This window comes from Cherax quadricarinatus, chromosome 20 (assembly GCF_038502225.1).
Source record: "Cherax quadricarinatus isolate ZL_2023a chromosome 20, ASM3850222v1, whole genome shotgun sequence".
NCBI lineage: Eukaryota > Metazoa > Arthropoda > Malacostraca > Decapoda > Parastacidae > Cherax > Cherax quadricarinatus.
In genome coordinates, this window is record NC_091311.1 from 42,867,520 (window position 1) to 42,882,786 (window position 15,267).

Consider the following 15,267-nt stretch of genomic DNA (forward strand, 5'->3'; position numbering starts at 1 on the left):
CTGTTATAACCAACTAACATATGTATTTGTTAATATTTCAGATCACACCGTTAACCCAGTTAACTGTTTGGATATTTTGTGTCAACACTGCAGCCAGCAGCCTGATCAGCTGACTGCTACCCTCCCTCACTCACCATTCATTCAAATTTAAATTGTAAAATTCTTGATCTTATCACATTCACACTCTTGAAAGCTATTACACTCTTGTAGGTATGTTCACTGATTCACTCACGTACGATGACGGCTAATAATATCTTAGGACAGCCACTAGAACGCTAAATCCTGGGAGCACTATTCAGCGATACTGCTTCACGTGTGTGTGTGTGTGTGTGTGTGTGTGTGTGTACTCACCTAATTCACCTAATTGTGGTTGCAGGGGTCGAGACTCAGCTCCTGGCCCCGCCTCTTCACTGATCGCTACTGGATCCTCTCTCTCTCTGCTTCCTGAGCTTTGTCATACCTCTTCTTAAAACTATGTATGGTTCCTGCCTCCACTACTTCACTTGCTAGGCTATTCCACTTGCTGACAACTCTATGACTGAAGAAATACTTCCTAACGTCCCTGTGACTCGTCTGAGTCTTCAGCTTCCAGTTGTGACCCCTTGTCCCTGTGTCCCCTCTCTGGAACATCCTATCTCTGTCCACCTTGTCTATTCCCCGCAGTATCTTGTATGTCGTTATCATGTCTCCCCTGACCCTTCTGTCCTCCAGTGTCGTCAGTCCGATTTCCCTTAACCTTTCCTCGTACGACATTCCCTTGAGCTCTGGGACTAGCCTTGTTGCAAACCTTTGTACTTTCTCTAACTTCTTGACGTGCTTGACCAGGTGTGGGTTCCAGACTGGTGCTGCATACTCCAGTATGGGCCTAACATACACAGTGTACAGTGTCTTGAACGATTCCTTATTGAGGTATCGGAACGCTATTCTCAGGTTTGCCAGGCGCCCGTATGCTGCAGCGGTTATTTGGTTGATGTGTGCCTCCGGTGATGTACTCGGTGTTATGGTCACCCCAAGGTCTTTCTCCCTGAGTGAGGTCTGTAGTCTTTGTCCACCTAGCCTATATTCTGTCTGCGGTCTTCTTTGCCCCTCCCCAATCTTCATGACTTTGCATTTGGCTGGATTGAATTCGAGGAGCCAGTTACTGGACCACATGTCCAGCCTCTCCAGGTCTCTTTGCAGTCCTGCCTCATCCTCGTCCGATTTAATTCTTCTCATCAACTTCACGTCATCTGCGAACAGGGACACTTCAGAGTCTATTCCTTCCATCATGTCGTTCACATATATCAAAAATAGCACTGGTCCTAGAACTGACCCCTGTGGGACCCCGCTCGTAACAGGCGCCCACTGTGATACCTCTTCACGTACCATGACTCGTTGCTGCCTCCCTGTCAGGTATTCCCTTATCCATTGCAGTGCCCTTCCTTTTATGTGTGCCTGATCCTCCAGCTTCTGCACTAATCTCTTGTGGGGAACTGTGTCAAAGGCCTTCCTGCAGTCTAGGAAAACGCAATCTACCCAACCCTCTCTCTCGTGTCTTACTTCTGTTACCTTGTCATAAAACTCCAGGAGGTTTGTGATACAAGATTTGCCTTCCATGAACCCATGCTGGTTTTCATTTATAATCTTGTTCCTTTCCAGGTGTTCGACCACTCTCCTCCTGATAATCTTCTCCATGACTTTGCACACAATACATGTCAGAGACACAGGTCTGTAGTTTAGTGCCTCGTTTCTGTTTCCTTTCTTAAATATGGGGACTACATTAGCTGTCTTCCATTTCTCAGGTAGTTGCCCAGTTTCAAGGGATGTGTTGAAGATTGTGGTTAGAGGCACACACAGCATCTCTGCTCCTTCTCTAAGGACCCATGGGGAGATGTTGTCCGGTCCCATCGCCTTTGAGGTGTCAAGGTCACTTAAGAGCTTCTTCACCTCCTCCTCAGTTGTTCGTATGTCATCCAACACTTGTTGGTATATTCCCTCTTGATGTTCCCTTCTGTGCTGTCTTCCCACAGCCCTTCCTGTCTCTACTGTAAAAACTTCCTTAAATCTCCTGTTCAGCTCCTCACATACCTCCTGATCATTTCTTGTGAGTTCTCCACCTTCTGTCCTTAATCTGATCACCTGGTCTTTGACTGTTGTCTTCCTCCTGATGTGGCTATACAACAGTTTCGGGTCAGTCTTGATTCTCGATGCTATGTCATTTTCATACTGTCGCTGGGCCTCCCTCCTTACCTGTGCGTACTCATTCCTGGTGTGTGTGTGTGTGTGTGCGTGTGCGCGCGTGTGCGCGCGTGTGTGTATGTGTATGTGTGTGCGTGTGAGTGGGTGTGTTTGTGTGTGTGCGTGTGTGCGTGTGTGTGTGTATGTGTGTGTGCGTGTATGTGTGTATGTGTGTGTGTGTGTGTGTGTGTGTGTGTGTGTGTGTGTGTGTGTGTGTGTGTGTGTGTGTGTGTGCGTGTGTGTGTGTATGTCGTGCCGGATAAGTAAAACTGGTCAATTAGCAAGAGCTCATTTAAAATTAAGTCCTTTCTGAGATTTTCTCTTATCCTTTTAAAAATATATTTTTTTATTTATGTTAATGTAAAAAATAATAATTTTGTACCAAAAGAACCATATAAAACTTACTTAACCTTATCATAACAGATGCAATTTAATTTAGCCTAGTCCAACTAAATATATTTTACCTGGAGTTTACCTGGAGAGAGTTCCGGGGGTCAACGCCCCCGCGGCCCGGTCTGTGACCAGGCCTCCTGGTGGATCAGAGCCTGATCAACCAGGCTGTTGCTGCTGGCTGCACGCAAACCAACGTACGAGCCACAGCCTGGCTGGTCAGGAACCGACTTTAGGTGCTTGTCCAGTGCCAGCTTGAAGACTGCCAGGGGTCTGTTGGTAATCCCCCTTATGTGTGCTGGGAGGCAGTTGAACAGTCTCGGGCCCCTGACACTTATTGTATGGTCTCTTAACGTGCTAGTGACACCCCTGCTTTTCATTGGGGGGATGTTGCATCGTCTGCCAAGTCTTTTGCTTTCGTAGTGAGTGATTTTCGTGTGCAAGTTCGGTACTAGTCCCTCTAGGATTTTCCAGGTGTATATAATCATGTATCTCTCCCTCCTGCGTTCCAGGGAATACAGGTTTAGGAACCTCAAGCGCTCCCAGTAATTGAGGTGTTTTATCTCCGTTATGCGCACCGTGAAGGTTCTCTGTACATTTTCTAGGTCAGCAATTTCACCTGCCTTGAAAGGTGCTGTTAGTGTGCAGCAATATTCCAGCCTAGATAGAACAAGTGACCTGAAGAGTGTCATCATGGGCTTGGCCTCCCTAGTTTTGAAGGTTCTCATTATCCATCCTGTCATTTTTCTAGCAGATGCGATTGATACAATGTTATGGTCGTTGAAGGTGAGATCCTCCGACATGATCACTCCCAGGTCTTTGACGTTGGTGTTTCGCTCTATTTTGTGGCCAGAATTTGTTTTGTACTCTGATGACGATTTAATTTCCTCGTGTTTACCATATCTGAGTAATTGAAATTTCTCATCGTTGAACTTCATATTGTTTTCTGCAGCCCACTGAAAGATTTGGTTGATGTCCGCCTGGAGCCTTGCAGTGTCTGCAATGGAAGACACTGTCATGCAGATTCGGGTGTCATCTGCAAAGGAAGACACGGTGCTGTGGCTGACATCCTTGTCTATGTCGGATATGAGGATGAGGAACAAGATGGGAGCGAGTACTGTGCCTTGTGGAACAGAGCTTTTCACCGTAGCTGCCTCGGACTTTACTCTGTTGACGACTACTCTGTGTTCTGTTAGTGAGGAAATTATAGATCCATCGACCGACTTTTCCTGTTATTCCTTTAGCACGCATTTTGTGCGCTATTATGCCATGGTCACACTTGTCGAAGGCTTTTGCAAAGTCTGTATATATTACATCTGCATTCTTTTTGTCTTCTAGTGCATTTAGGACCTTGTCGTAGTGTCTTCCTTTGCAGATGACACCCGAATCTGCATGACAGTGTCTTCCATTGCAGACACTGCAAAGCTCCAGGCGGACATCAACCAAATCTTTCAGTGGGCTGCAGAAAACAATATGAAGTTCAACGATGAGAAATTTCAATTACTCAGATATGGTAAACATGAGGAAATTAAATCTTCATCAGAGTACAAAACAAATTCTGGCCACAAAATAGAGCGAAACACCAACGTCAAAGACCTGGGAGTGATCATGTCGGAGGATCTCACCTTCAAGGACCATAACATTGTATCAATCGCATCTGCTAGAAAAATGACAGGATGGATAATGAGAACCTTCAAAACGAGGGAGGCCAAGCCCATGATGACACTCTTCAGGTCACTTGTTCTATCTAGGCTGGAATATTGCTGCACACTAACAGCACCTTTCAAGGCAGGTGAAATTGCCGACCTAGAAAATGTACAGATAACTTTCATGGCGCGCATAACGGAGATAAAACACCTCAATTACTGGGAGCGCTTGAGGTTCCTAAACCTGTATTCCCTGGAACGCAGGAGGGAGAGATACATGATTATATACACCTGGAAAATCCTAGAGGGACTAGTACCGAACTTGCACACGAAAATCACTCACTACGAAAGCAAAAGACTTGGCAGACGATGCACCATCCCCCAATGAAAAGCAGGGGTGTCACTAGCACGTTAAGAGACCATACAATAAGTGTCAGGGGCCCGAGACTGTTCAACTGCCTCCCAGCACACATAAGGGGGATTACCAACAGACCCCTGGCAGTCTTCAAGCTGGCACTGGACAAGCACCTAAAGTCAGTTCTTGATCAGCCGAGCTGTGGCTCGTACGTTGGTTTGCGTGTAGCCAGCAGCAACAGCCTGGTTGATCAGGCTCTGATCCACCAGGAGGCCTGGTCACAGACCGGGCCGCTGGGGCGTTGACCCCCGGAACTCTCTCCAGGTGAACTCCAGGTAAACTCCAGTGATCCAATAGTTGAGACAGACAGGAGCGACCTGTTCTAAACCCATGTTGCCCTGGGTTGTGTAACTGATGGGTTTCTAGATGGGTGGTGATCTTGCTTCTTAGGACCCTTTCAAAGATTTTTAGATATGTTTACAAAAATTTAGTAATAAACAAATGCAATGAAATATATTTTTTCATTAGGTTTAGAATGATTTTTGCGAGATTATGGCATACACAAATTTTTGCTTGCCTTATTCGGCAAGAAGAGCGTTGTTAGGTAAGACATATATGCAACAGTTAGGTATCTTTATTTCGAAACGTTTCGCCTACACAGTAGGCTTCTTCAGTCGAGTACCGCAAAGTTGATAGAAGCAGAAGAGACTTGAAGACGATGTAATCAGTCCATCACCCTTGAAGTTTTGAGGTGGTCAGTCGCTCAGTTTCGCCTACTGTTTAGGCGAAACGTTTCGAAATAAAGATACCTAACTGCTGTATGTGTGTCTTACCTAACAACTTGTCGGTATTTTATACTATTTTATTGTCCAAGAAGAGCGTTGCTATTTAAGCCAAAATCGCAAGTTTTACCTATTCGGCACGACATACCTGGAGGTTATTCCGGGGATCAACGCCCCCGCGGCCCGGTCCATGACCAGGCCTCCCGGTGGATCAGGGCTTGTTACTGGTGGCCGCACGCAGTCCAACGTATAAGCCACAGCCCGGCTGATCCGGCACTGACTTTAGGTATCTGTCCAGCTCTCTCTTGAAGGCAGCCAGGGGTTTATTGGTAATTCCCCTAATGCTTGATGGGAGGCTGTTGAACAGTCTTGGGCCCCTGACACTTATGGTGTTTTCTCTTAGTGTACCAATGGCGCCCCTACTTTTAATTGGGGGTGTTTTGCATCGCCTGCTCAGTATTTTACTTTCGTAGGGAGTGATTTCTGTGTGCAGATTTGGAACCATTCCTTTCAAGATTTTCCAAGTGTAGATTATGATATATCTCTCTCTCCTGCATTCCAACGAGCACAAGTCAAGTGTTTCCAAGCGTTCCCAGTAGTTAAGGTGCTTGACAGAACTTATACATGCAGTAAAGGATCTCTGTACACTCTCTAGATCTGCAATTTCACCTGCTTTGAATGGAGATGTTAATGTACAGCAGTATTCCAGCCTAGAGAGAACAAGTGATTTGAAAAGGATCATCACTGACTTGGCATCTCTCGTTTTGAATGTTCTCATTATCCATCCTATCATTTTCTTTGCACTTGTGATCTTGGCACTGTTGTGATCCTTGAAAGTGAGATCCTCAGACATTACTACTCCCAGGTCCCTTACATTATTTTTCCGCTCTATTGTATGGCCAGAGTTTGTAGTATACTCTGTTCTAGTTATTATCTCCTTTAGTTTTCCATAACGGAGTAGTTGGAATTTGTCCTCAATGAACATCATATTGGAAGCACTTGACTTGTACTCGTTGGAACGCAGGAGGGAGAGATATATCATAATCTACACTTGGAAAATCTTGGAAGGAATGGTCCCAAATCTGCACACAGAAATCACTCCCTACGAAAGTAAAAGACTGGGCAGGCGATGCAAAATGCCCCCAATAAAAAGTAGGGGTGCCATTGGTACACTTAGAGAAAACACCATAAGTGTCCGGGGCCCAAAACTGTTCAACAGCCTCCCATCAAGCATTAGGGGAGTTGCCAATAGGCCCCTGGCTGCCTTCAAGAGAGAGCTGGACAGATACCTAAAGTCAGTGCCGGATCAGCCAGGCTGTGGCTCGTACGTTGGACTGCATGCGGCCAGCAGTAACAGCCTAGTTGATCAGGCCCTGATCCATTGGGAGGCCTGGTCATGGACCGGGCCGCGGGGGCGTTGATCCCCGGAATAACCTCCAGGTATGGCAGCCTCCTATTTAACTCTGTTGACCACTACTCTTTGTTTTCGATTTGTTAGGAAATTGAAGATCCATATCCCCACTTTCCCAGCTATTCCTTTAGCACGTATTTGTGCTCTATTACGCCATGATCGCATTTGTCAAACGCTTTTGCAAAGTCTGTGTATATTACATCTGCATTCTGATTTTCTTCCAGTGCATCCAAGGCCATATCATAGTGATCCAGTAGTTGTGAGAGGCAGGAGCGACCTGCCCTAAACCCATGTTGCCCAGGATTGTGCAGATTTTGGGAATCCAGGTGATTTGCAGTCCTGCTTCTTAGCGCTCTGGTGGCCTGGTGGCTAACGCTCTCGCTTCACACGGCGAGGGTCTGGGTTCGATTCCCAGCCAGAGTAGAAACATTGGACGTGTTTCTTTCCACCTGTTGTCTATGTTCCCCATCAGTAAAATGGGTACCTGGGTGTTAGTCGACTGGTGTGGGTCGCATCCTGGGACACTGACCTAATTTGCCCGAAATGTACCGAAATGCGGAGCATAACAAGGGACTTTCTATATAGTAGTATGTCATTGTTGTCAGCTAGGACTGTATACCTTGTACATGTACTTGTAGTAAATAAAGATATTATATTATATATTATTATATTATAAGATTTTTATGATGTGGGACGTCAGAGCTATTGGTCTATAGGTCTTAGCTAATGCTTTGCTGCCACCTTTATGGAGTGGGGCTATATCCGTTGTTTTAAGTGACTGTGGAATTTCACCCATGTCCAAGCTCCTCCTCCATAGTGTACTTAGGGCACGTGAGAGGGGTTTCTTGCAGTTAATGAATACAGAGTTCCACGAGTCTGGGCCCGGGACTGAGTGCATGGGCATGTTGTCAATGGCTTTTTCAAAGTCTATCGGAGTTAGGGTAATGTCGGAAATCTGGCATACATTTATGGAGTTTTGAGGCTCATTCATGAAGAAATCATTTGTAATCAAAAGTACTTTCACAAGCTAACACCAGAGTCGCCATCGCTTCTAGCACTTCAATAAAGGATCTAACCAGGATAAAATCCAAGCACCACGAACCAGTCAATGCAGGAGTTTACACTATACCCTGTGGAGGCTGTGACAAGATTTACGTAGGTGAAACAGCAAGAAACCTCGACACCCACCTCAATGAACACATTTACGCATGTAGGAACGATAACTTGAACAACGCCTGTGTACAACACCGAAATTCCACCAATCATCTCATGAAATTCAGAGACGCCCAATTAGTGATCAAAGAAACTAATTTCCGCAGACGCAAGTGCCTCGAATCAGCACTGATCGCTGTTTCGAATACAATTAAACAAAACAACGGCAGCTTCACCATCTCTGAAGTCTTAGCAAGAATCCTCCTGAAAACAGTAAACCCTGCAGTCACATAGTCTCTCCTGTTATACTACACAAAGCACATTACAGAGAGTGAACACTGAAACAAGCTGCCTCTTTCCAGTCTATATTTGTCCAACCTATTTTTATGTTACCCAAGCAATAGCTTTTATATCCTTTTACTCATGTACGAATTAATTGCTCTACCATATTGTATTACTTTTGTCGCTACCACTACTACTACTGCTATCACTAGTGAACATCGAAATGTTACCTCACTAGTATTGCACCTCACTCTGAGCCTTTATATACCCTCTGTGTCCATGTATTGTTTGTAATGGCTTGATAAAGCTCCTGGAGAGCGAAACGTTGCCACAATAAATGTCACATTAGTTGCACTTGTGTCCTTTTTACTTTACATATTGTCGGTAATTCTACCTACTTTATTATAATGAGACTAGTCACGAGGGAGCATTCACCAAATTCAACTTCAATAACAAAAACATAAAGTGGGACCAAGTAAACCAAGTCCTAACCGATTTAAGCTGGGAAGATATACTAAGCAACACAGACCCCAACTTATGCCTAGAACAGATTAACTTGGTGGCACTCGATGTATGCACAAGGCTTATTTCTCTAAGAAAAAGGAGGAGTAGATGTAAAATAGAAAGAGACAGGCACTCCCTTTACAGGCGACGGAAAAGAATAACAGAGCGGCTAAAAGAGGTCAATGTATCTGAAATGCGTAGGGAGACACTGGTCAGAGAAATAGCAAGCATCGAACTTAAGCTAAAGGAATCTTATAGGAGTCAGGAATCGCGGGAAGAACTAAAAGCCATAAATGAAATCGAAAGAAACCCAAAGTATTTCTTCTCCTATGCCAAATCAAAGTCGAGAACAACGTCCAGTATTGGGCTCCTACTTAAACAAGATGGGTCCTACACAGATGACAGCAAGGAAATGAGTGAGCTACTCAAGTCCCAATATGACTCAGTTTTTAGCAAGCCGCTAACCAGACTGAGAGTCGAAGATCAAAATTAATTTTTTATGAGAGAGCCACAAAATTTGGTTAACACAAGCCTATCCGATGTTATCCTGACGCCAAATGACTTCGAACAGGCGATAAATGACATGCCCATGCACTCTGCCCCAGGGCCAGACTCATGGAACTCCGTGTTCATCAAGAACTGCAAGAAGCCCCTATCACGAGCCTTTTCCATCCTATGGAGAGGGAGCATGGACACGGGGGTCGTCCCACAGTTACTAAAAACAACAGACATAGCCCCACTCCACAAAAGGGGCAGTATAGCAACAGCAAAGAACTACAGACCGATAGCACTAACATCCCATATCATAAAAATCTTTGAAAGGGTCCTAAGAAGCAAGATCACCACCCATCTAGAAACCCATCAGTTACACAACCCAGGGCAACATGGGTTTAGAACAGGTCGCTCCTGTCTGTCTCAACTATTGGATCACTACGACAAGGTCCTAAATGCACTAGAAGACAAAAAGAATGCAGATGTAATATATACAGACTTTGCGTAAAAGACCTTCGACAAGTGTGACCATGGCGTAATAGCGCACAAAATGCGTGCTAAAGGAATAACAGGAAAAGTCGGTCGATGGATCTATAATTTCCTCACTAACAGAACACAGAGAGTAGTCGTCAACAGAGTAAAGTCCGAGGCAGCTACAGTGAAAAGCTCTGTTCCACAAGGCACAGTACTCGCTCCCATCTTGTTCCTCATCCTCATATCCGACATAGACAAGGATGTCAGCCACAGCACTGTGTCTTCCTTTGCAGATGACACCCGAATCTGCATGACAGTGTCTTCCATTGCAGACACTGCAAGGCTTCAGGCGGACATCAACCGAATTTTTCAGTGGGTTGCAGAAAACAACATGAAGTTCAACGATGAGAAATTTCAATTACTCAGATATGGTAAACACGAGGAAATTAAATCTTCATCAGAGTACAAAACAAATTCTGGCCACAAAATAGAGCGAAACACCAACGTCAAAGACCTGGGAGTGATCATGTCAGAGGATCTCACCTTCAAGGACCATAACATTGTATCAATCGAATCTGCTAGAAAAATGACAGGATGGATAATGAGAACCTTCAAAACTAGGGAGGCCAAGCCCATGATGACACTCTTCAGGTCACTTGTTCTATCTAGGCTGGAATATTGCTGCACACTAACAGCACCTTTCACGCAGGTGAAATTGCTGACCTAGAAAATGTACAGAGAACCTTCACGGCGCGCATAACAGAGATAAAACACCTCAATTACTGGAAGCGCTTGAGGTTCCTAAAACTGTATTCCCTGGAACGCAGGCGGGAGAGATACATGATTATATACACCTGGAAAATCCTAGAGGGACTAGTACCGAACTTGCACACGAAAATCTCTCACTACGAAAGCAAAAGACTTGGCAGACGATGCAACATCCCCCCAATGAAAAGCAGGGGTGTCACTAGCACGTTAAGAGACCATACAATAAGTGTCAGGGGCCCGAGACTATTCAACTGCCTCGGAGGATACATAAGGGGGATTACCTGGAGTTTACCTGGAGAGAGTTCCGGGGGACAACGCCCCCGTGGCCCAGTCTGTGACCAAGCCTCCTGGTGGATCAGAGCCTGATCAACCAGGCTGTTGCTGCTGGCTGCACGCAAACCAACGTACGAGCCACAGCTCGGCTGATCAGGAACTGACTTTAGGTGCTTGTCCAGTGCCAGCTTGAAGACTGCCAGGGGTCTGTTGGTAATCCCCCTTATGTGTGCTGGGAGGCAGTTGAACAGTCTCGGGCCCCTGACACTTATTGTATGGTCTCTTAACGTGCTAGTGACACCCCTGCTTTTCATTGGGGGGATGGTGCATCGTCTGCCAAGTCTTTTGCTTTCGTAGTGAGTGATTTTCGTGTGCAAGTTCGGTACTAGTCCCTCTAGGATTTTCCAGGTGTATATAATCATGTATTTCTCCCTCCTGCGTTCCAGGGAATACAGGTTTAGGAACCTCAAGCGCTCCCAATAATTGAGGTGTTTTATCTCCGTTATGCGCGCCGTGAAATTTCTCTGTACATTTTCTAGGTCGGCAATTTCACCTGCCTTGAAAGGTGCTGTTAGTGTGCAGCAATATTCCAGCCTAGATAGAACAAGTGACCTGAAGAGTGTCATCATGGGCTTGGCCTCCCTAGTTTTGAAGGTTCTCATTATCCATCCTGTCATTTTTCTAGCAGATGCTAACCCCTGGCAGTCTTCAAGCTGGCACTGGACAAGCACCTAAAGTCGGTTCCTGACCAGCCGGGCTGTGGCTCGTACGTTGGTTTGTGTGTAGCCAGCAGCAACAGCCTGGTTGATCAGGCTCTGATTCACCAGGAGGCCTGGTCACAGATCAGGCCGCGGGGGCGTTGACCCCTGGAACTCTCTCCAGGTAAACTCCAGGTATACTGATTTGGGATTTTCCTTTTTTTTTGCAAGAAAGAAATATTTCAATTTTTCAATTTCACCCAGCTTTAAGCCCCCATATACATAACCCAAGGGAATCCCGGATAACCAAAGAAAGAGTCATCAGGACTGTTTTTTTATTTCGTCGGGGCCCGTTTGTCCCCAGGTTGTCCCCACAAATCCACTACCGGATAAAAGGGTTTTTTTAGGAAGGACACATAAATAGTTATATAAAATCTCATCAGCACATGTTTGAACCTGGGGTAACCCGAAAGTCAAAAAAGTGACTTATTTCTATTGTTTTACTGCACTGCTACTTGCTTATGGGGAACGGGTTTGGGCCGATTTTTCCTGAATGATGGGGAAAAAACATATAAAATTTCACTGCAAAACCCAGAAGGATTGGGGACCAAACTTTTACACAAACTACCCCTTCAAAAACGAAAGATTTGGCAAAAATGAACATTCCCATTGAAAGAAAGGGGGGGGGAGCAAGAGACAAACAGTAAGTGTGAGACCCAAAACTGTTCAACCGCCCCCAGCATACATAAGGGGGATTGAATGACCCCGGCTGCTCAAGAAGGCTCTGGGCAGGCACCCCAAAATCATTCGATCAGCCGGGGGCCTGCGGCCAGCAGAAAAGCCTGGGGGAAGGGCCCCGACCACCACGAGGCCTGGTCTCGGGCCGACCGCGGGATGTTGATTCCCGAAACCCTCCAGGTAGGGTAAGGGAAAAACGCACAGCATTTTTACTTTGGCGAACGAAAACGGACACCAATGAAATCTGATTCCGATAACACCGTATAAACATCTTTTATTGTACAACGCCTTTTGAATTATTATTAGTGATGGGGAGCGTTAAACCCTTCGTTATCATACAGCGCCAGGAGAAATGGAAAGTAATCAGGTTCAGCCCAAGAAAGGTGAAGTTAGGCCCAGTTCCTGGATCAAAGTGCCCTCACAGTCATCAGAAGCGTCAAGGAACCTTCCTGACGGACACTCACCTTGAAGGGTGACCGCCTCAAGGGTTACGCTTAAAAGCTGATGCCGGATTTTGTCTCATTCAACAAAGTTTTATATATAATTCAAAGCTTTTATCTTATCGTTGTACAATGTATTATGTTAGTACTTATCAACCTGTGAGGTATCACTCATAAATAAGTTTTCTTCAGTCACCATGGTTATATGAGTATATTTCTCACAGATGCCAATGGCAACCTGCGATCCTCCCACCGTATGACGTTGGAAGTCAATGATTTATAATCATCTGCAGTTTTCAGGACGTTCTATTCGTTAGAGAGCAAATATTACCGATAAAGTGAACTACATCTAGTAACTTGTGACCAGTGTTGATGTATTTGTTGTAGAAACAAGTAAATAATGTCTGGGATGATGCTGTTGACATGCCGCACCTCGCTAGCTCTCACTTGTTCTTAACAACATACATTCATGCACATAATTTAGGAATGAATGATAAGTTAGATTAGTGGAGGTTGTAGCTGAGGATAATGTGAGAGACAAAGAGTTGGTGTTCCTGGGTGACCTTCCGCGCTTTCCTCTTGTTGTTTCTGGTGTCAGTTTGGCACCACCGCAACTCAGTACAGACTTATTATTACTCTGCCCACGCTTAAATACATTATTTAAACCTTTATTTAAACCACTGAAAGAAAATGTATCTTAAAGCTAAAAGTTTAGCAAATCAGTGGCAATAAAGGAAGTTTGGGATGGTAGAAGCAACAAGTAGGTGGATCCCAGACCGCGTTGGTGAAGCTTTTCCGCAACTGACGAATAAGTATAAACACTCGCTATAGGTGCTATTTACACTTCAACAGAACACTTAGATTGAAGTTAGCTTTGATGGCGGAGTTAGAAGAGTAGATAAGTGAAATGAGGTAGTAGTTAGTGGTGGTAGCGCGTGGGGCACGTGGCGCCACCTTCCTTCACCATCACTACACAAGTGTCAAACTCAACATGAAAACTCCAGAAAACCCACTCACTCCTACTCCACACTCAGCGGTAAGTTTCACGCACACACTGTTATGTTGTGAGGATGTTAGATGTAATGAGTGAGTGATGGTTCAGGTGGAGGGAAGGCTGGGGACGGCAGGAGAAAGTTTGACAGTCTGTCAAGGCGGCGTCGGCTGCAACAATGGCGTCTGCTTTGTAACAACCCCGCAACTGTGCTCAACCTCATAACTTTTGTTATTACTCCTTACCTCGTTTGAGTTGTTGCTGTATGAGATGTTGGCAGCTTTGTTGACATGTGCAAGAATAATCTGATGCAATGAGAGATAATTAGAGTATTGTAGTAAGATAGAGAGAGAGTAGAAGTGTGAGTGTAGGAGGTAGTGAGTGTGGAAGTAAACAAGAACTGTGACACTTCATCAGCAGACGATACACCACATCATACCATCAGCACCTTCATAGCCTCATCAAACACACCACATATAAACCTTAGCACATTTTTAATAGATGCAGCAGTCTGGAGTGACGCTTCAACTTTGTAATTACAAATAAGCTGGTATAGAGAGTTGTGGAGGTGAGTGCGTGTCTCCAGTCAGGTTCACACACTCCCACACTTCAACACTTTTTCCTTATCTTCCTACCATAATATTAATTCTTCTGAACCAGTATTTCTCGCAGATGAGTTGCTGATTCTTAGTAATATGTATCTTTACCAGGTAATGGATCTATTTTGTAACCACTAAACTTCATTAATTTCAAAGGTCCTTCAGGAATGATCCTTGATGCAAGGAATTGGGCTTCTCTTCCCTTCCTTGCCCCTCAAGGAGGTTCCTTGATGCTGATGAGGGCTTTGATCTAGGAATTGGATCTGTGCTCCAATTCCCTGAATTAAGCCTGACTGCCTTCCATCCTCCCCTCTACTGGTGCTGTATAATACCTACGGTTTAGCGTTCCCCATGATAATTCCCCTTCCTTGGATTGAACCTCATTGCCTTCCATTCCCTAGGTCCTGTATGATCCCTATGGGTTCAGCACTTGCTTCTAAATATAATATCTTAAAATTTCAAAATAAAAGATAAATGAGCATTATTCAGGCTAATTACCAGCCTATTACATATCTGCTAGCAAGCCCTACCTGTGCAGATGTAACCACTACTAATGCATTGCTTTGACTAATCTGGATTCCTTAATGTCTCCTTGTCTTTATATTAGATTGATGCATAAAGCCCTTGGTGGGCATCACATCTCAAAGAATCCCAGATGTTGCACATATTATTCATCAGTTTGTTGGTATTATATAACTGACCTAATTATATCTTCATCAGTGTTTTGTGGAACTCTTTACCCAGTACAGAACACACTATTCATCTTAATCTACTACCCCAATACCTTAGTAAAAATGGTTAGTAAATTAGTAAGTTAGACTAAAATTTATTGATCAAATTATACATTTGGAGGTGGCTACAAATTGTGCCCGCAGTTATTGATGGTATAAACCTTTGTAATAAATACTGACAGTAACACTGGAAATCGCAAAATATCTAAAACATTAGAATACATGATACTCGACTAGGCAAAGCACCACCTTCCCAGCAACACCGGAGTCACATGATCTCATCGTCTACCAGTCCTCATCCCAATATGGCATTCTTCAGGTTAC

General features: G+C 44.7%; 1 protein-coding gene and 1 long non-coding RNA gene across 3 annotated transcripts in view; both read left to right on the plus strand.

Annotated features, from left to right (window-relative positions):
* The window catches only part of LOC138852996 (uncharacterized), a 150,182-nt gene that overhangs the window by 8,038 nt on the left and 126,877 nt on the right, over positions 1-15,267 (plus strand). The gene's annotated exons all lie outside the window — the stretch shown is intronic.
* Positions 13,520-15,267, plus strand: part of LOC128700895 (uncharacterized) — a 91,252-nt gene continuing 89,504 nt past the window's right edge. For both annotated transcript variants that reach the window (XM_070087011.1, XM_070087012.1), the window contains exon 1: positions 13,520-13,658. In XM_070087011.1, the coding sequence (XP_069943112.1) occupies positions 13,614-13,658 (45 nt within the window). In that variant the 5' untranslated portion in view covers positions 13,520-13,613. The remainder of the gene's footprint in view (positions 13,659-15,267) is intronic.